The sequence below is a fragment of the Protopterus annectens genome, chromosome 9.part0 (assembly GCF_019279795.1).
Source record: "Protopterus annectens isolate FY-2018-M chromosome 9.part0, PAN1.0, whole genome shotgun sequence".
Lineage (NCBI taxonomy): Eukaryota > Metazoa > Chordata > Ceratodontiformes > Protopteridae > Protopterus > Protopterus annectens.
The window spans coordinates 130,369,854-130,392,305 of NC_056743.1; the positions used below are offsets into that span (position 1 = coordinate 130,369,854).

Consider the following 22,452-nt stretch of genomic DNA (forward strand, 5'->3'; position numbering starts at 1 on the left):
TTGGACACATTACTTTTCTGTGTAAATCCTATCATTGTCATGCTTGCAAAAGTTTAACTGATAGTAAAATAACACCATTTTTTTTTTTTTTTTTTTTGCAAATGCAAAAACAGCAATACACCCATTGAACCACACACCACTGCCACTCTATAACATATTTAAAAAGGGGACGTTACTCCTCCACACTCCCTTACATAAATATGCTATCTGCATAATTGCACAAGCACAACCACAGTGAAAACACCTTTAGGTATGCCATACCCGTCAGTACTTGAGTCAGTTATAGTGTAATATGAACAAAGCTGCAGTCAACAAGTAAAGCAGCAAACATTGCACTTGACAAAAGCAACTCTGGACAAAACAAACTGCACATGTATGTGTGTATGTGCATTAATGTGTGCGAGTAAGTGCATGCAAGCGTGTGTTTATTGGTATGCTTGTGTCTGGGCATGCAAGAGCGTGTGTGGTGGGGGGTGCAAACAAGGAAGTCAGCGATGCTCTAGTGTGTTTCTTTAACCCATGTGTACATATCTGCAGCATGTTCAACCTGTATATAGCAACTATACTCAACTAATCTGAGAAATATGCCAGTAGCTAGCACATCCCTTATTCCTCTTAACTGTTCCTGTTATTTTTTGTATTGTTGTTGCATCACTTAGTAACTCTGCATGGTGATAGAGAACTACAGAAAGTAATTGCTTTTATGCAATGCCAATGTACAAAGAATTCATTTTAGTTAATGTGAGCATGAACACAACTGATAAACTCACAACCCAAAAATTGAGTTTGGTAGTGACTGATGAATAAGCTACTGGGGTAGGGAGAAGTATAATAAGACATCTTAGGGTGAATGACTGCAGCAACTTTCTTTTTTGTGAATTTATGCCCCATTCAGTGATAATGGCATACACAATGTGGCTTTTCTTGATGTAGACAGTTCACTGTATAGACTTAATTTGACTTCTGATGCAAAGCGTATGAGAAAAGGGGAGATATTCACTCAAAGTTTTTTGTTTTTCTTATTACAGCTGGTACTGGTAGTTCTGATTATGGCAAGTTCGTTTTAAAGAAACTTTCATAATGTAGGAATGAAATACCTGCAAGTTTTTTTTCATACAATAGCACAAGGAAATGATCTTGATGACTTAATTTAGTTGTAGTTTTGTGCCTTACTTTACAGACATTTTTAAGGTGGAAAAAATTAAAGTAGCAGAGTTTATTCATGAAAATCATAAATATAAACAAAGCACACTTCATTTTTCATATTTAATTTGTCTTTACAGTCAATATGAACAAATTACAAGATGAGGTGATAAAGTGCACTTTCTTTTAGAATTTTAATTTAACGTAAGTAGTAGATGTTCTTTAATATGAATGAGTGAATGAATAAATAAATGCATAATTAAATATCATATGAAAATTTGAACATTAATAAGTACAATGTTTTACAATGCATTCAAAGTAGAAGGAGGTGGTTACCTTTATTTCAGTTATCACTAGAATAGCGATGAAATAGAGTAATAGACCTGGCTGATATGCTTTTCTGTAGCTCTCAAATAACATACTTACAAAAGCCAGTCAACAGCAACCAGTAGACTGATGTCCTGAGTTGGAAGTCCCACAGCCGTGAGGATAAGAAGCATGGTGACCAGTCCTGCACTGGGTATGCTGGCAGCACCAACACTGGCAAGTGTGGCTGTCAAACTGGAAAACAAAGAACCCATATGGTTCATAAAAAGAATAAACACACAGAAGTACACATTCTAAATCAAAAGCACTCTTACACAGCATTAAGTACTGAACAAGCTAATAGGCAAGAATGACTTGTAGCCCGACACTTCCAGCAGAACTTTATTATTCAGGAGGAAACAGATGTGTTATGCCTCTGCTGCAGTTTTGTAACAGGCTGTAAAAACACAGGTGCTCTACTGTATCCATACAGGCAGTGGACAAAGAATATGCCATATAAATTCCATGAGGGAGATGTGAATCTTGGGTTCCAAGGAGCCTTAAAGAATGCATTAAAAAGGTATTTTTTTTTAATCCAAAATAAACATTCACCATCTTAAATTAATCAAAAAAGCTTCTAGGAGTAATCCAAACACTAAAACAGCTAGCAGGACTGCCAAAAGCAGCATACATAACATTATAGTTTAGAAATAACAGCACAGGCAGAAATAAGTGAGCAGCACTGAGACTTACTCAGAACAGAGTGCATCAGTTAAGCTCACCACTAGAGAGCCAGGATAATACTGGCCTATGTTCCTTTGGTCCTCAGTATCCTGATGAGACGGCTGCTACGCAGTGGGGAGTGTACTATGTTTGGGGGTGCTGAGGGGACTACACTCTTATGTTACAACAAGCTTGCCTGACTTGCGGCTCAATAGTTGTTGATGACACTGATGTGTGACTTGGAGGATATAATAAAAATAATGCTTTCAGGCTCCTGACTTGGATAAGATATAGTATCAGGGCTGGGCTGTAGATCTATCAAACACTTCTTATGCTCTACTGAACTGGATATACTAGACTAGATAACTCACTTGTTAAGGTCACTAATCTTTCACCAGGAGTTTGCTTGCTGTCAGATGATACCTGCCATGTCCAGTATTGTTGTATGGGTAAAATAACGGGATGGGGTGAACATTAATAAGTTCACTCTGTTGACACAGATGGGGAGTGTTTGAAGTGGCATTAAATGAGTAGACGTAAGTATAAAATACTAATAAAAGCAACATGTTTACAAGGTAGGCCCACTAAACACGCAGTCACTTTTCATGAGTGACCCAGAGGCAGTGTCTGGTTATGTGACTTGCTCAAGGTTGCACAGAAAGCAAATAAGAACCAAAAGAATCAGTGTACCACAAACTCTTCACATTATGGTGAGACCGATTTCTACTTTCTCTAACACAATTACATGGCAGATACAACAGAAACAATGTCATGTGACCCTACAGCCCAAACATGTATCTGTACTACAAATCTACAATGCATGACTTTTTTTTCAATTCACAGAATAAGTACACCACTAAAAAAGAAAATTCCCAAATAATGCTAGGAATGGAGTGGTATAATAGTGGCATGTCTCCCTCATCCAAGAGCAGCAACCTAATAGATAGGCAAGACGCAGGGTATGTGACTGTGGACAGAGCTACACATGAATGCAACTCAGTGTGAGAGACTGTTCCACGTGTAGCTGCCTTGCAAAAGCACTACATGACATACTGCAACTTAGCAGACTTTCATTTTCAGCTCTGTGACAAAGACTGTAAGAATGGACAGAAAACACCACCTCGATGTATACGCTGTGACCTACACCATGAACATAGCAAGATCATCAGAGTGGCAACAAGACGCAGCAGTCATCAGTGGCCTGACTGTTATACAACTTCCTTTAGTTGACCAAACAGGCACACAAAAAGTTTTATTTTCAGTACAAATAGAACTCAAAATGACAGAGTGCAGACTGGCAAGGGAAAATGGGAAGAGGCAAGGAGGTTCCATACTGACGGACGATATATGGGTTCCAGGTAAATCTTATTAGACTTTTGTTGTGCTCAAATGTCCAGGGTTTACCCTCACATAGGTATCTGAGGAATGCCAAAATCAGGTCCAAGCATTCTGGGAATAAGTCCAATAGGAGTTTTAATCATTGCATCCAGCTCTTCAGTGGGCACTTATGCCGTGGCCAGCAATAGTCTAAATTGATTTCCCAATGCTGAGACTGTGCAGTGGATTGCAAATAGGTGTTCTGCTTGTACTGGTCACAAAATTATTTGGCTTGTGTGAAAACTGCAGCCTTTCACCCAAGCCACAGGGAAATGGTTAGTATTAGTTTAATTGCTGCAGTCTCAAAATCAGACATGAGGTATGTGACAAAAAGTTTACATATTGAGACAAAGACAATTTCATTATATTATTAAACATGAGATCTGAAAACTGTAAATGTTATCTTCCTGTAACTGTGGTAAATGTGTAGCAGGACATTTTCATTGTTTTACATATTAAGAAGTAAGTATGGTGCAAGTTTGAGAGAAGAAGGAAGAGAATGCAAAGTGAAAATACATTTTTAAGCTTAGAAAACACTTTTTTTAAACATTAAATCCCATCCTGCATGCATCAACTAAGCAAGCATTCTTTAACATGGGAACCAGGATTTACCTCACTGTGACTATCTCTCCAGCATCGAGTATGACTCCATTCATCTGTGCAATAAAAATAGCAGCTACTGCCTCATAGAGAGCTGTTCCATCCATATTAATTGTTGCACCAACGGGAAGTACAAATCGTGTCACACGTTTATCAATTTTCAGGTTTTCTTCAAGGCATCGGAATGTAACTGGAAGTGTACCAGCACTGAAATGTAAGGCAGACGTTAATGAATAATTGCAACCTAATTGTGTCTTAAAATTAAAACCATTCTCAAGCACAGTAAAATAAATAAAAAAATGAGCAACTACTCCAGTCGAACGGTGACACTTGTACTAAATGGGATAGCAGAACTGATCTTAAGTCTTGTGGTTTGCATTTTAATAAGTAAGAATGGCACTTAACGTAATTTAGGCTTATTCAGGTGGTTTTCTTTAGACATTTCTTGAAACTAACTTCATGACACAATAAAATGATCATCTGATGCTGTATATTAAAAGCCAGGAATTACTAGAATTAAAGCTGGAAGGTAGGTGACATCTGAATATCAGATTTCCAGTGGGTGAGCTGTGCCCTCTAAGAAGTTGGAGACCACATACAAAGCTACACATCATGGAGGAGCAACCAATTTTCTTTGGGTCCCTGCCCCAGGATGGCAAACCAAATGGGTATCTAGAAAAGGTAGACGGCAGCAAAGGCAAAGAAAGAAGATAAAATACTTTCCCTTTGAGGATTAGAAACAGCTATGCTAGTGCTACATGTAGACTTTAACATGTAGAATTTTTAGTGATGACAGGGGCTGGGTAACAGGCACTCATCCCACTGAGCAAACATATATACACCCATATACACACATGCAGACACACCAACCCATACCCACACACAGGTATGGTCCCAAAAGGTGGAGGCCAAGCTAGATGATATTGATAGCAGGGCCATAAGGACCAACCTACGAATAATTGGCCAACCAGAAAGGAGGAAGGAACAGGTATAATTGGTTTTATTAAAAGTGAGTTCCAGAGACTGTTAGGTACAGATAGGCCTCCAATAATAGAAAGAGCTCATAGAATAAAAAGTATGGCAGCAGTTGTGCAATCCTAGACAATTTATTATAAAATGTATGGACTAGAACAGCAAGGAAACTATTCTCAGATGGGACAGATAGTTGGGTATTAATCCGAAACTAGCAGGACAAAAAGTATGAGCTGTTCCTATTTTAATGCTGTTTTTCAAAAGTGAAAAACCTTTCTAGCTTTAATCGAACTACTGGGGTACTGTGTACAGCAAAAATAACCAGTGACCTTACATTTTTCCAGGGTGGAAAAGAACATGTCTTCTGTACTGCTGGGGAATTGGAGGCAAACATGCAAACTAGAGACTCTGAGACACAACCTTCTTATGCAGCAAGACCTAAAACCCAGAGACGTAGAGCACAAAAGAGAAAGGACAGACCGACAACTTCCTCACCAGTCAAGTCACATGAGGTGGGGCAGAGTACAACACAGCTGAGAGGGCCACTTAGCAGATGCAGAGACAGCAACTCTCTTTTCAGGACTGTGTAGACATATTTGATAGCTTTACCCCCTTAGCATCTCCAAATGGATCAGAGGAAGAAAGAGCTATGGAATTTGCAACATCAAGGATTACTCTTCAAGAAATGCTGCAAATTGAATAACAGGTAGGGGTGGGGAAGGGGAGGAAAAGAAATGGATGATACGAAAAGGAAAATAAGACCCTGACAGCTTCCTGAGAAGTGACAGTGTTATAGCGGACAGCTACTGGAGAGGCTACTACCATCAACAGACATACAGGTAGGTGGGACTTGCAACAGCTAGATAAATCTGGACAAAATGCGACTCTGTCAATCTGTCATACATTACATCAGTAGCAAAGTTAGGCCACTGCAGAAAGGAGTAAAATCGGTCTGTGGAAATTACTTTATATCATGAAGGGCTATAATAGGAAAAAAATTAAATGTTTACCTATTAGAAAATATATCATCAACATTACTTACAAGAATATAGCCTGGGGGAGGGAGGATTACAGCAGTCAGTTTCAGGGGCAAATTTCCTGATTCTTGCTAGGATAATACAGTGATTTAAGTAACTTACTATACAGCTAATGGAGGGTTACCACAAGCATTCCGGGAGAATTGCAACTTTAACAGATGGGGGGGGGCAATGGAAAGGACAAAGTACAACAGATAATAAACTGTGTCTCTTGGAATGTGAAGGGACTGGCCACAGCACTGAAGCTTAAAACTATAATGAAAGAACTAAATGACCAGAACTGGCAGTTGATTTACTACAGGGGATAAAAATTACAGCAAAAGAGATACCAAATCTTGTCAAAATATGGAAAGTTTGGGCTATGTAGAATTCTGCTAAATTTACAAAGTGGGGGGTAATTACCCTAGTATATGAATCATTAGACTGGACATTGCAGATTAGTGTAAAAGACAAGGAAAGGAGATGGCTGATCTGCAATACAAACACAAATCGGGAAATCATTGTATTCCGTAACTATTTTGGTGGGAGGTGATTTTAATATAGTGAATGATCTGGTACAAAAAAGGATTCCTTCAGGAAAATTGAGACTGCCTAAGTATGGGGAAGCATTAAGCATGGGAATAGAAGAACTGAATGGATGCATGGCAAACTCTTCAGTCTAGAAGAGATAGATGTTACTTATGCAGTCAACAAGATCAGTAGTGCTAATTCATTTTTGGTTACTATATACAGACATACTAGCTTTAGTACTAGAGGAGCCATAAATCTAATGTCTTATCTGGCCACTGCACTGTTCATCTCACACTTGATGGCAAGAAGAAGCATTCAAGTGGAAATGAATGGTAATTGGATCCATTAATACTTAAAAATAAATAAATAAATAAAAAAAATAAGGAGAAAAATTAAGAAAATGGGTAAAAGAATTTTAGAATGACCATCTGGATAGTGATGTCCATACTGGACATTTTTGTAAGGTAAAAGTAAGGGAATAGGCTGGAAGACCCGTGCAGAGCACCACCAAGTAAACAACAACCTGCATCAAAAAAAAAAAAATAAATACAGGAAGAGTTACAAACAAAGAAAATTCAATATAAAAGAGAAAGTTGTATGAATGAGAGTCTCTTGCTACAGGTTTTTTTTTTTTTTTTTTTTTTAAGAGCACCAGGGATTACCTCCCAAAAATTCTTATGAAATTTGGTAAAATCAAGGAAACAGGTAATGGCTATTCAAGACTTGATCTCTAGTACAGGAGTGTCAACCACTCAACCTCAGGAAGTAACGTGGATTTTGCTAGAAGGCTCTTCAGGGAATACTTCGTTATAAAGATCAGCCATCATCGGGGAATATGGACTCATTTCAATACAGCTAAACTGCATAACTGAAGACAAATGTTTAGTGGGGAAATAACCACAGTAGAAATCCTTCAGCTTCTCGAGGGGCTTAAGATAGGAAAGGCACCAGGCCTGGATGGACTTGCAATAGAATTCTATAAGAAATATAAGCAGGAATTATTATGATGACTTAGCTTATTATACAAAGAAAGGGAGAATGGAGGTAAATCTGCAACTGATATGTTAAATTCTATCAACTCTCTACAGATCTGCACCTAAGACACACCCTATTCTGTTTTTCATAGCAGACAACCTATCAGTCCCACCTGCACAACAGAGCGACTGACTTCAGGCTATTGGTTATGTGAGCAATTGGTTCTCATTAAATATCCACAGAAAATATACATGCCCTTCATGAATTTTTTATGGGATGAAAAGATGCCAAGAAATAGTAGAAAAACATTATTCAAAGCAGGAAAAGGGGGTTAGGCATACTGGATCTGATAGCATATTTAGCAGCAAGAGTAGGTTGGAAATATGGTAGATGAAGGGAGAAAGCAAACCTGTTGCTGTGCTTTAGAAACATTGGTGATATCTGACTTAGAAAGCAGGGCACTCAGATCAGAAGATACAAGAGTTGGGATCCAGGAGGGATAGAACATTAGTACTATGGCAGTGGCTACAGAAAGTGTTACAAATTAAATGTTGGGTGTTAGGAAGAAGATAATGGGGTAACAGACACTATAAAATGAAAAGCAATGTACTTTACTGGCAGAATTGGACAGAGAAAGGTATCTGTCATATGAAAGATTTACTACACAGTAAAACAGGCATTTGTTCTCCCTTTATGAGCTATCTCGGAAGATCAATATTCAAATCCCACGGTGGCAGTACTTCCAACTTAGAACAGCAGTTCAAAAGTTATGGGCAATGAAAGATAAAAATATAAATGGAGTTAACGTTACAGACTATAACAACATATTAATATTAAAACTCATGATTTAAAAAGTTGTACTCCTCATTTAGGGATAAACTGGGGTAACAACTGATGCAACTAGGGGATGACTCGGAACTAGAGACAGGGTGCCAGATAGAAGAATGGGTTTATATGGAGGTGGTATGTAGAACTATTTTTGATAAAACTTGATTATGTCATTAACTTATTTCAACATGGCGTATAGATGGCACTTAAACCCCAGTGCAACTACAAGAGTGAGGGTGGTTAAAAAGTGATGACAGCTGGAGATGTGGGTACACCACAGCGGGATGCTTGCATATGGTATGGGACTGTAAGGCAGTACAAAGATTTTGGTAACAGGTAATGGAAGCAATTAAAATGGCTACTAGAACTCAATTACCAAAACATAGGGACATGCAATTTTGGCTCTTTGGTATTCAAAGAGGGATAAATAATGGGGTAACCACTTCAGTATGGATTTTATATATTACAGCTGCTCTGTTGGCAGTTATTTTTAAATTTTGGAAATCTCCCTTTGACAACTGAGAAACAAACCTACTTGGACACTTGAATACATTCAATAATTATTTAAAAAAGCAATGCAATTTGATTAATTTAATTGTATTTTTATAGAATGGTTATGTTCAAAGAAGAATAAAGAACAGTCTTCTTAATTTTGAAGTTTAGAATGGATGCCTAAAAATCTATAATATGTGTTTCTTGCATTTTATATAGAATGATAAGCTTGGTATATTTTAATAGATTATGAACTTTTGCATTACCATAAATTTCCTAGAAAATGTATATTCATAAATATATGACAATGAATCTTGATGGTTTTGCCTGCTTTATATGTAGATTTGGTATAAATAAGTTAAAGTTGTTAACTTAAAACAAAAATTCACTTCCTTCTCAGCAGTGTCCTCCACCATGTGACCACTCTCCATATTCTCATTCGCCGCTGTCCACGTACACTCCACCAACTCTCTACAGATCTACAGCCAATCCACAGCTTTCTAAGTTCTCACTGCACTCCAACAGCCTATCAGTCACAACAGAACAAATGGCACGTCAGGCTACTGGTTATGTGGGCGACTGGCTGCAAGCAACTGGGATTCAAGCAAATGGTATGCAGGTATTTATAGCAGACCTGGTTTAAAGATGTTAATGCCCCATACCACAATAGCATATTTTGTTTCCCTTTTTGATCATTTTGTTTTGTTGTCCACTAAATTTTCATCCTGTCCTCCATGCGCCACCTATTTATATTAAGTTTGTTTGCCACTGGCAGTTAAATGCTTCTATGTTGTAAAAAATTCCCTTATGTAAATTTGTATGCATCTATATCTGCATCTGTCTATCATTCTATCTACACACATGCAGATACTTATAAAGATACCAATATAGAATTCTGTACAAAACCATTTCATTGAAACTATATTTTTGAAAAAAAATATATATTAAACTATCACATAACTGCAAATTATCATAATATCAAAATATATTTAGAATGAAATAGTTGACATATAGATTTTCTAAACAATAAATTACATCTGTTTTATTAGGAGGACTGTGCCCCTATATCCTCCTCCAAGCAAAATATACCAACTCAAATAATGCATGGCCACAGAGAAAAACAAATCATTTGTTTTACATAAAAACAGTTTTCCCTTTAAATTAATCATCAGAGTAAGTATATTTAATAAAGAAGCCTATGGAAAAAATACAAACGTTTATCATGTTCTTTAAAATATGTCTGTCATTTTTCAATATTACTGTATCTGTTTCTCTTTCCGCATGATGCTCTAACTATAAAATCATTCAGTAATATCTTTGGATAATACAGTTCCAGTTAAATGATATGGGGAGTACACGGACATCGTGGTATGCACTACCGCCTCAAAGTGCCAGGTGATCCACTTTTGTTCTTGGCTGGAATGTCTGCTGTGCAAAGCATGCATGCCTGGGCGGCTTCTTTATTTTTTTAACCAGGTACTCTGGTTTCATCCTACATACCAAAATTGTACCAAAGACAAACTGGCATTTTGTAAAACTGTCCACGGGTATCTGTTATGTGGGTGTCTGCTTTCTGCAGTGTTTGGCAATCAGTACAGGATTAGTTCCACTGACTTGCACTAAATAAGTGCTGAGAAAGGAATTGCCTTACTAGCAGCCCTGAAATGGAATATGAAGGTAACCAGACCATGATCGAACATAAGAGTGAATGAAGTGCAATTCTATAAAATGTTGTTTTAGGTTTCTGTATTTAAAATGGGAATCCCATCTAACCACAATGCCTCTGTTCAGGACATAACATTGTCATATACTCCGTTCTCCTCCTCACACTCAAATAACTCATTGGGAAGTAATCAAACTTGTGTACATTGGATGTGGTTCATTAGCGGGTTTTAGACATACCTGCATATGTTGCAGTATTAAAAGTACAATTTGTCTATCAGTCCGTCTGCCTAGATAGAGATCTCTATTGCATTTTATAGCAGTGCACATCGGCTGACTTTATCGAATATAAAACCATTTCCATGTCAGATAAAATGTACAATATTTACATTCTCTGACCTTTCGGAGTTTAAAATGGTTAAATACAGTACTACTGCAATGTTCACATATTGCTACATTAACTGAATGAAACTTATTTTACAATGTTGAAGAATAATTCACTGACTGTCTACTTCTTTAATTAATTCTGTTTTCTGATAAAGAACAGATTATGTAGGCCATGTTATCTTCCTGTTGGCTACTGATTGCTTTGTCATGTTACTAGCATAGTGAACACAAACTACACAGCATGATTCAAAGTAAATACTAAAAGTTACGGAAACGGTTTCTTAAAACCTCAGTGATGCCTAAAACAAGGATGCTATGTTGCTTAGTTTACAAAATGTCCTTAAGTGACACTTCTATAGATACCCTAATTGCAGTTTTTATCATAACTCGGATTTCTACAGGGGCAACACAATGCCAATTGTTTGCAGAAAACTCCGGATGAGAATTCCTGAGGTGATACAGTTTGTTTGCACTGTCCCTAAAAGACACTAAAGCTTTGCCAAAAGAAGGAGTTAATGAAAAATTAATAAAACATTCTAATTAGCCTCTTTTGTAAGAGAAACAATAGAAAAACATAATGGGGAAAAAGCAGTATATGTGTTTACGTCACCAAAGAAATTGACATTTACAAAATAGTAAGTTAAGGAATGCATCATATAGAATGTCTGGCAGTTAGTGCAGAGGATTAACATTGCAAGTCACTAAGTGCTTCTGGACTGAGATTGATGAAGGTTCTGGTGGATCAGTGCTTTATGTTGGCTAGCAAAAATAAATAACATACGTGCGTAAAATACAACAAAATAAAATAAATGATGTTGCTACAAGCTTGTTTATATAGACTGCATACATATCCTAGTATATTTTCTTAATATGGAGATCTGTGAAGGAACATGTTGCAAAATGCAATTAAGTAATAACTGAAAATTAAAAGAACAGCAAAAAATAGCTTGCAGTAATATAGTTAAAATAAAAAAGTGCTGCATTGTTAATAGATGCAAATAAAACTAATCAAAGAAGCTTGCATGGCATATGACTAAGAGTTTACAAGAAATATCCATACAAGCATCAATAACAGAGTGTGCAATGTATGAAACAAATGCATCATGTTTATATCACATCAACAAAGAGCCATAATTACCCTTCTCTTTGGTTCTATCTTGTGTACCTTGAGGACAAGTTTGAAGAATCAAGAAACCTGACAAGAATAGCAAAAGAAAGAAAAACATAGCAGGAAAAGGACTAAAGCTCTCTAACTGGGCATTGACTTGGTGCCTTGAGCTAGTCAAAAGGAGCACTATTCCAGGAAAGAAACATAAGTGCAGACTTTGAAATATTATGCTAGCATTGTCTTTTGTTACTGTATAGTCTCGGTTTTGGGAGCATACCACTCTCAAATCTTCACAGATCTAGGTTTGCTTTGTCAGCACATCTTTTCTTCAAGCAGCACAGAAATGTTCTCGGCCTCTGCTACTTTCTATATGTATTACTATCCTTTACATCTAAGCATGGAGATCCAGACCCAATTATTTTTAAAATGTACCTATTTGCTTTGATAGCTGCTTTAACATTTGGTTATAAGATGAAAAATAATCTTTTCATCCCATGTTCTGGTTATGTGCACAGTTGTCCTTCAGATAGCAATCACCAAGGAGGTGAAAAATGTTGCACTTTCTAGAAAATATACAAGCCATTTAAAATGAAATTCTGGCATGCATTTGCAGTCAATCAGATTTACAATGTTTTGTTACGTCTTGGTCTTTAACCATACAGATACAACTGAAAACAGTTGGACTATCATCATATTGTTGTAATGCAGTTTTCACAGCCAGTGAGTATCAATTTATAGATTAGAGTTACCCCATAACAATGTATTATTTGCTAGTGAAAAACACATTACACATGCTGCCTTTAAAGGTTGATGGAAGTAGGTAGTGTTTTCTGAATTCAGTCAGCACAGAAATAAATGATACAATGTCAGTGCATGAGATAAGGGTATATGATACAATGTCAGTGCATGAGATAAGGGTATATGATACAATGTCAGTGCATGAGATAAGGGTATATGATACAATGTCAGTGCATGAGATAAGGGTATATGATACAATGTCAGTGCATGAGATAAGGGTATATGATACAATGTCAGTGCATGAGATAAGGGTATATGATACAATGTCAGTGCATGAGATAAGGGTATATGATACAATGTCAGTGCATGAGATAAGGGTATATGATACAATGTCAGTGCATGAGATAAGGGTATATGATACAATGTCAGTGCATGAGATAAGGGTATATGATACAATGTCAGTGCATGAGATAAGGGTATATGATACAATGTCAGTGCATGAGATAAGGGTATATGATACAATGTCAGTGCATGAGATAAGGGTATATGAGACAATGTCAGTGCATGAGATAAGGGTATATGATACAATGTCAGTGCATGAGATAAGGGTATATGATACAATGTCAGTGCATGAGATAAGGGTATATGATACAATGTCAGTGCATGAGATAAGGGTATATGATACAATGTCAGTGCATGAGATAAGGGTATGGTTTCCCAGTGGTAATGAGACTATTCATTAATGTTTACTGTCATTTTCCTATCTTGTTACCACCATGACCTTTTATAATGTTATGTACTGGTACAAAAATAATAAATTGCCTTTTAACACATTTGTTTATATATGCATATTATATTTGTTAAATATATTTATTATTTATGTAATAGTACCAATATTTCAATAGTACCAATATTCATTTGTTTTATTGTATTACTGATTTCATAAAAGCAAGGATAATATCATAGAGTCTAAAATATTAATATATTTAATTATACAATAAGACAGATTTCATGATATGGCAATCTTGATGTTAGTATATAACAAAGCAGGTCATATTTTTGTGTTCACACTGTTATGTACCAAAGATACATATCAAATATTTGCCTACCTCCTACATACACTGTAGTAACAAATCCCTTATCATCTTATACAAGATCCTTAAGAAAATGTAGAAGAAATTGCCTGGCTCTGTGGCAGAGAAAGAAGACCCCTATCTGATTATTCCCAGACAATACGAGTCTGAAAAGCAACTGGACAGCTGGAATACCTGGGCAGGTTGCAGGTGGAGTGAGTGGCTGATGCCATCTTGCCTTTCCAGGGGTACCTTACTTCTGGCCAATTGCCACTGTGCAAATTGAAATTTATTTGCCTCTGAAATGGTCAGGACTAAGGATGCAGGTTTTCTTTTCCCAAGCTATAGATACTAGGTCATATTAGCATTTTGGCAGAAGGGAGCACAGACAGGGATTGTATCGGACATACTGCTATAATGTGCGCGTCTTCACATCAGCCAGTGGGAGCAGTGTTAGGGCTGCATTAAAGATGCTGTCATTGCCAGGATGCCAATAAGGGCACAGAGCAATTCAATTACTCCCTAGATGAAGGCCCCTCTGCTCATTGCTTGCCTCTTTGCTGGGAACACACAGTACGGAGGAATCAACAGGCTCAAGAATAATAGAGAGATGATTGCTGGTCACTAGGTATGGAGACAAAAAGAACCTAGAAAATTGTATAAAGAGAATCACCCTTAGGATTAAGGTTTGTAGCATGTCAGATGACAGAGGACTAATGCAAGAAGCTTCACTATGAAGTAATGAGAAAAGATTGCTAAAAAAACCCCTCCTTAATTGCAGTTGACCAAGACAATAAAAGGCTTACAAACTGCCCACACAGATAAGAAAAAAAAAAAAACAGTTTTGGAGGGAAGCAAGATTTCCTGCACCTCTGCATGTCCAATGAGGGTAAGTGCTCCCCATACCTAAAATACAGTGTCAGAATCACATTTATTGACCAAGTATGTGCACATACAAGGAATATGACTCTAGTTTCAATGACTCTCCAAGTATGAATTACATAAATGACATACATACAGCAATTAAGAACAAGAGAAACGACATACATGCAACTATTAGACAAAAAAGTAAACATACATATACATACAAGATGCAAAGTGCAACTCAGTGCAAGAAATACTGTACTAAACTCTAAAAGAAACCAATATTAATAATATGTAAACAATACTGCAGAATCCTCGGAGGCTTGACAAAAAGAATACCCCAGTCTAATAAGCATAGTTAACCGTTTCCGAACTTGATGACCTGTGGAATTTATATACAGTATACATTGTTCAACATAATATATATATATATATATATATATATATATATATATATATATATATATATATATATATATATATATATATACACACACAACACACACACACACACACACACTAACTTAATGATCATGGACAACAGTGCGGAAAGAAGAAACTTTCCCATAAAGTGCAACACTGACACCTCAAACAATCAGCAATTCTGCTATCCCAGCATAAAAATAAAAATAAGACAAATCAGTGACAGATTTGCCAAGCTGTGATTGGGCAGTTAGGACCCGATCAAACAGTTGCTAACTACAAGTAGAATAAACATGTCTGAGAGTTGAGTCAATGCAACACAGAAAACAGAAAAACTTTTATCCTTACAATACCTGGTAAATCATAGAAGCCTGTTCTAGTTACATAGCTTTTTAATAAATGAAAAACAATTTCTACATTTGTGAAAGATCTCTATTAGAACGAGTTAGCACTTTTGTTCAAAATCAAGTTGAACTTCCTCAGACAATATCTACATATCAGCAAACTGATTAAATACACATTTCAGAAAACAAAGTGACCAAAAATAAAAATATCAACTAGGAATTAACTAATAAAAAGTAATGAGCAAAGGTAACTTCAGAAAGTTAGAAAATATGCAGAAATCTAAATTACAACTACAAATAAATAAATGATGATGTAAAATAGTAGAGAGACTTATTGGAATTGTCTACATTTTAAAATAATTACAATTGTATAGACTAATTTAACCTCAGAAATTTAAATGCATTAAATTACATTTTCCGAAAAATTCTGTATTTAATGCAGATGTTAAGAGGGTCACCTCCCTCTTTACACAAATGAGGCTTGTCTAAGACTTTTAATTCTAATTTCTTCAAATCCTTACAAGTCTCCACGTGGCTAAAAAAAATCACTATGTTGTTCCTAGCCTTTTTTATCTATATTGTTCATAAACCCTTGATCTCGGTGTACATCTAGATTTAGGAGTATATAAACCAGCTCAAGTTGTGCACTGGGAAAGGTAAACAACATTACAAATCTAGAAATAGAACATTGAAATGCCCCTGGGATACCACTAGTGACAGCATTAGTAATGTAACTGTACTGTCTCCGCAGGTCTCACAGCCGTAAGACCCTTTTGAAGTCACACACAGTTAAGTTACAGTCATTTCAAATGTTAAAACTAATGTTTTATGCTTGAAAGAAAGTGTTTAAGTGAAAACTTCTGTATGGTTCTGGTTACTTTAATTCATCATATTTTATTAGTTAATTCCTAGTTCTACTATGTGCACAAAGTGAAAAACGTGTAAAGTTTTTCGTTTTTGTTAATCTTCTGCTGAAGTAATATTGTACACTAACTGATTGACATTGTTATCTGCTTGGCTGGGTAAAACGAAAACTAAACGTGCTTCAGCTAAGACTCTTGTTTTCCTGCTACTAACAATGAGCTCAGTACTTTCATGCCTTGTAACGTTACTCCCACATTGAATACTTCTTGAAACTCTGTTGAGAATTACTGAACAAGGCATACTTTTTAAGGTCTCCTGTTAAAAGAGCAGCTTGCAGTACAATGAGACTGTGTGAAAAGGGGAATAGATGCCCTAAGTCTAAGATTTTAGCACCCTACTTTGAGGCCACGGATCTCTGACTTAGTATATTTCAATAGTAGTGGTGTTAGGGAGTGGAAAAGCGGTTTGCAAAAACACTTAATTGCAGTACAAATCTCAGAATTCGTTATTTTCTTTCAGATTCATACCATTACATTTTCTAATTATAAGACTCACAAGTACGGGTCTTGCAGTTATGATGAGGAGTCTTTTTTATTTTTTCTAGAGTCAGGTCTGATTATGCAAGTAACTTAAAAAAAAGTATAAAATGATAGAGTATCTTCTTCTTGTTCTTATTGTCAATCTGAGAATCCTGGCAGAAAAAAAACACATGATGAGAAGTTTTCCGTTTAATTTAGCACAGACAAAAATTCTGTCTGTAGAAAGACTGATTACAGAGGTTTCACTAAGTGGTGCATTCACTTCTGTGCTTCTCCCTGTGATGCACCCAGAGATCAAAATTTAAAGAAATATTTAGGAAAGCATCATTCCCTAACTTTGTTACTATGATAGGAGTGAACAAACAGTGACCCCCATTCATATAAAAGAATTATACCTGACCCTGAAGAGACAAATAAAGGGAAAATAAATTCTGCATCACACTGGCAAACAAGAGAAAGAGAGATGTTAAATGTAGAAAGTCTTGGTCCCCCCTTCCTTCAGACTACGACTAGAGACCATAAAAATAAAATGTTCCCAGACACACAGAAATAGTCTTATTTCACTAATATTGGTACTGGAGAAAGCCTCTCCATATATACCACATACCATTCCATCACTGTTGTAAACTTGGATCCTAATTATCTGCATTTTTCCTAATTTACTGCTTGTTTCTTCTCATGACGGGCAGAAAGAACAAGACCATTCATCAATGCTGGTTTGCGCCTGGTGAAAAGGTGTATTCTCCACCTCATAAATAAAACCTGGATGCAGGGATGACATTTATCTGAGTGATTTGGTAGTTTTTGTCAGAATTTTTAAAGGTGTTTTTTTCTTTGAACCACAGACTGAATGCCTTCTTTAGGTGCATCGGGGGAATGAACACATACTACAGTGATTAAACACTTGTGCACCATAGAGCAATGCTGCCTTATTTCTTTTATCAACCCTTTATATAGACTTTTACAACAGGTCATTAATGCACGGGATATCAGAGAAGGAAGAATTTCCCCAGATGAAGACACAAAGTTAGAACGTTTTCAAAATGATCTTTTAGTACTAATGACTATCTCTAAACTATTATGTGCCTCATTTTGGGCCACAGTGAATCCTTATTTCCATTTAGGATATAAAACATCAAAATAAAGCTGATGAAAAGCATTTTCTTGTTATGTATCATTCTGTTCTCCCATTGACTTAGTGAGACATTAAGGTACCAGAGGTCATGGTCTCTTTCTACTCATGGTACATAGAATAAAATTATTAGACTCTTTTGGACAGTGTCAAGCAAAGTTCAATTCGAGGATTCTGCTGTCCCTATTTTAGCATAAAATGTACAAACCATTAAAATAGTTACCTCTTCTGACTCATTTTTCAGGACAGACCATACTATCCCTTTGATCAGAAAAATAATGACACAAAGTGACCTGTGTAACAAAACATGTTAGCATGCATAAATATCCATTGTTTATTTATTTTATCAATTTCAATAGTAAAATGCAGCCTAAGACTCCCCAATTTTTGTTTTACAAATTCCAATATTAAAATGCAGCCTAGAACTCAGCAATTTTAATTCTAAGTTTCTTGCAGTACAAATCCACTCAATTATGAACTGATTGTATCTAAGCTACCATTCCCCCATGAAGTTCACAGGTCACCTTTAGCATGTTGGCTGTCCTTCAGCATCAGTTAAGCCATATGTAATCCCTTTTACACACTGCTGGATCAACGTCAACAACATCTGGCTTATGCTTTATAACAGCCCTATTACTGTATAACAATTTATTTCATTTTCTTGACTGCATATGTTCTAATGATCAATGTGTCCTTTTCAGGGATGACATGAGGAAAGATCTGCAGAGTCCACATGAAATTTGGTCAGGGCACTGGGAAAACTACTATGCACTGCCAAGTGATGTAGAATCCTTAGGATCTATCTTAGCTCTGTCAACTCAGGAATATGGAATCTTAATATTGTACAAGAAGGATGGTAACTCTGGGCTTCTGCAACCCCTCCTGCTTTGTAATGCTATTTCTAAAATAGGTATCTAAGGAATTAGGATGGGGTAGAAACATGGCCTTTTTGACCTTCTTGATAGCAGAGGTGCTTAAATTAACTTCTGAGCTTCTGACACTGAGCAAGTGATAAAAAGTATTGAGAAGCATGCCTTACTCCCATTCTCAGGGACAAGATTTTTGATTTTTTAGCATGTGTGTTCTAAAAAAAAAAATGTTATCGATTTAGTTGCATCACTTCTGTTTCATAAGCTCTGGAACACTCCGTCTGTGATAAGGAATATGTGGCTGCACATACTGTTTACATTTTCAAACAAGATTTTTGTGAGTTAAAATGTCTCTTGGACAGGGGGAGGGGTGGGGGTGTGAGAGGGAGTATATCATATAGCATACTTGTACTGCAGGCCAATCTGTTCCAGTAGTAAAATGTAAATGTTTTCTGAGAATATTGAAACAACAATCTGCAGAACTATATTCTGATGTAATTCATATATGTGCTGTGTTTCCTGCTTTGAAGGATGCAAGGCATTTCTAAGAAATTAAGAATGCACATCAGAGTTTATTCCACATTGTGAAATAGTAAACATTTAAAACAAAGTAAATTCTATATGATTAAGACATGACAATTATTTAATTTTACCTAGAAGCAGTGCCTAAAGCAGTAATCCAAGCTTGGAAAATGCCAACGAAGAAGGTGAATGGATTTTTCCTTGTAATTGCAAAGTAAATCAGTGGCAGAATTATACCCCCATGGATGATGAGGCCTATAATTACTGTCAACATGTACATTCCAAGTTGCCGGGCGACCACCTCCAAGTCATTAATGGCAATAATCTTCCCGCAGATGAGACAGGCAATACCAAGAGGTGAATACCTTACAAAAAAGAAAAATAATTTAATTACAGCAGCAGGCAAGAATGGAAAAATGCAGTGAGAAAATGTAAACATCAGGAATTCAATAATTACTTAAGCCTATTCAATAGGGCAGACTTTCTCAGAAAGGCAGACTAATTTAATTTACAAACATACCTTTTTAGAAATACAGGAATTGACCGTGACACTGATTATCTCTTAGTATTATTCTTCATTTGCTGATCCATTGTCACTAAGAGGTCACTTGATGTTCTTGCACACACACAGACAGAACTGTCTACCACAGCTGCCTACAGCGGTAAAAGCAAATCCAGGATGCAAGGCATATCTTTGTTGGATGGGTCCAATTCCTTAAATGTACATTATATTACAGATACTTGAAGCACACGAAGAGACAATATATATAATTTACACTATGTTTTAAGAGTATATAGCCTTCTATCTCCCCCACCACCATCCCTCTCACTTTCTCTCCACCTGCTCCACTCCGTCTTGAATGGTGTTTTGACTGAATTTCTTCACTTCAGCACAGATAGGTTGCAAGGGTCCATAACCACCTCAATAAAGAAACATTTTTAGAAATTCAGGAATAACTAGCTTCTAAAATCTGCTTTTTGTATCTCCTTATCCAACTCTGTTTTTCCTGCACAGAGCCAAATAGTACCAAAGTATTACCTCTTTGCTTCTGGAATTTATCTCAATAAGGATAGACCTCAGCATTCTGTTTGCTGCTAGCACTGACCTCTCTCTCTGTCCTTGTCCTAGTGTACCATCAACCATTCCACTCCGTCTAGCTATTTCACACTGGGGATTTTAAGGTCCAGCTGTAGTACTTTACATCTGTCTGAAATTAACATAACGCAACTCCTTTTTGCCAGGTAAATCAGCTTTTTCAGATTCCTTTATAGACTCTTAAGTCATCCTCCCAACTTAGGGCTGTCAGACACCAGGCTGTTGCTGTTCTTTTTATCTCAGCTCTACCTGAAACAAACACCTTTAAGAGTACTACATCCAGGACTGAACACAGTTACTTTTTTTTTTATTCCTGACATTCCACTCTCACTAAACCCATACCTCCCTCTGTTCTACATTTCAAACATGTAATTCCTTAGCCTTGGTCCTACTTCTAAGGTATCCAGTTTTCCTTACAATCACCTGTGCAAGGCTGACTCAAAAGGTTTTGTGAAAATCCATGTAGACAACTATGAATATTCCCCTATTTCCAGTTATATTACTTGAGCAGGTTTAATTGTCATCTTCTTCTGGTTATAAACCTGTGTTGGCTGTTGTCCTGCAGTTTGTTGTCCCATAGGATAGCAAGCAGACCCCTATTTCACCTTGCATATGCATGCATGCATGCATGTATGCTAATCTTAACCCTGCCCTAACCCTACATGTTAATTTCTGAAATAAATTCTTTCTCCCAACCTAACCCTTACATTAGCCCTAACCAAAACACTTGTGCTCACAAATACACATTCCAAAACATTCACACACACACATCACAAAACGTGGTCTCCTTATCAAGCAGTGTTAGTACAACAGGTAGCATACTTGCTTCTTTTTTTTGAAGATGGCTGTGGGTTCTACTCCCACATCATCTAGGTGGACTGCTGATACCATGTTGTACTTTAAGGAGGGGTGGGGATGCTGCAGGCCTGAGTGTGTCTTCGTTTCGATGAGATGCCTTGCAACTATGAACCTGTTGTTGGTTTGTCATCCATTTCCTACTGAAATGTTGGGGTTTGGAGGACTGGCATAATGGTTAAGGTGTTTATCTCACAGATACAATGTACAGTGTATGATTCTCACCTTTGTGGGGAATTGGCTAGGCTTAAAATGGCCGACAAGGGCCGCTAGCATAGTATTTACCTATGCACTTATTAACACAACTATTGACACAGTTTAAAACATTCTTTAATGTCTCATTGCTGTTTTTCTGCTGTTTAAAGCATTATTTGTGTTTCCTGCCTAAATTAGTGCAGCTAGCAGTTGCAGCATAGTCCAGATACAGGTTTGCTGCATCTGGGTCTGTTTGTAGTGGTTGTTGTATTCTGAGCCCATTTTCCAAGCCATCTTTGATTGGAAAGGGCCCCTCTGCACCACTGAGAGAAAAGTGTGCTGATTGGAACCTGTCTGTTGAAGGGTGATTGGTCTAAGGCTTGAAGCAAGCATCCTTATTGGTTCTTTTGAGTTTTGTAAAAGTTTAAAGTTTTTAGCTTCTTGTATACAAGCCCTGCATTTGAGTGGGTTTCTGCTTGCTTGCCCATCACACAGCACCTTGCATTGCCATGTAATTGTGCGCCACAGTAGGGCACATAATTTCAACAGTCTTTCCATTAGACACAGCTGCAGTACATTAGTGTAATCCTCATCTTTAGTACGCCTCTGGCCTAAGAAGTATTGCTAGTTAGCTGTGGCCTATTAATCCACCAGCCAAAAAACCTGTTAGAAATATGCATCTATAGAGCACCTCTTAGGTCAGTCCTGAAAGCAGCCCCTTTGTGATAACAGTTTTTAAAACCTAGCATTATGGACAGTTGAACTACCCTTGTTTCTCCTGACAGCCTTGCTTACTTGGGTCTCCTGAGGAAGTGTAG

General features: G+C 36.9%; 1 protein-coding gene across 4 annotated transcripts in view; it reads right to left on the reverse strand.

Annotated features, from left to right (window-relative positions):
• SLC1A2 (solute carrier family 1 member 2) overlaps positions 1-22,452 on the reverse strand; it is a 472,492-nt gene that overhangs the window by 42,091 nt on the left and 407,949 nt on the right. For all 4 annotated transcript variants that reach the window (XM_044082654.1, XM_044082653.1, XM_044082650.1 and 1 more), the window contains exons 7-9: positions 19,620-19,853; positions 4,162-4,356; positions 1,570-1,704 (exon numbers count right to left, since the gene is read on the reverse strand). In XM_044082654.1, the coding sequence (XP_043938589.1) occupies positions 1,570-1,704; positions 4,162-4,356; positions 19,620-19,853 (564 nt within the window). The remainder of the gene's footprint in view (positions 1-1,569; positions 1,705-4,161; positions 4,357-19,619; positions 19,854-22,452) is intronic.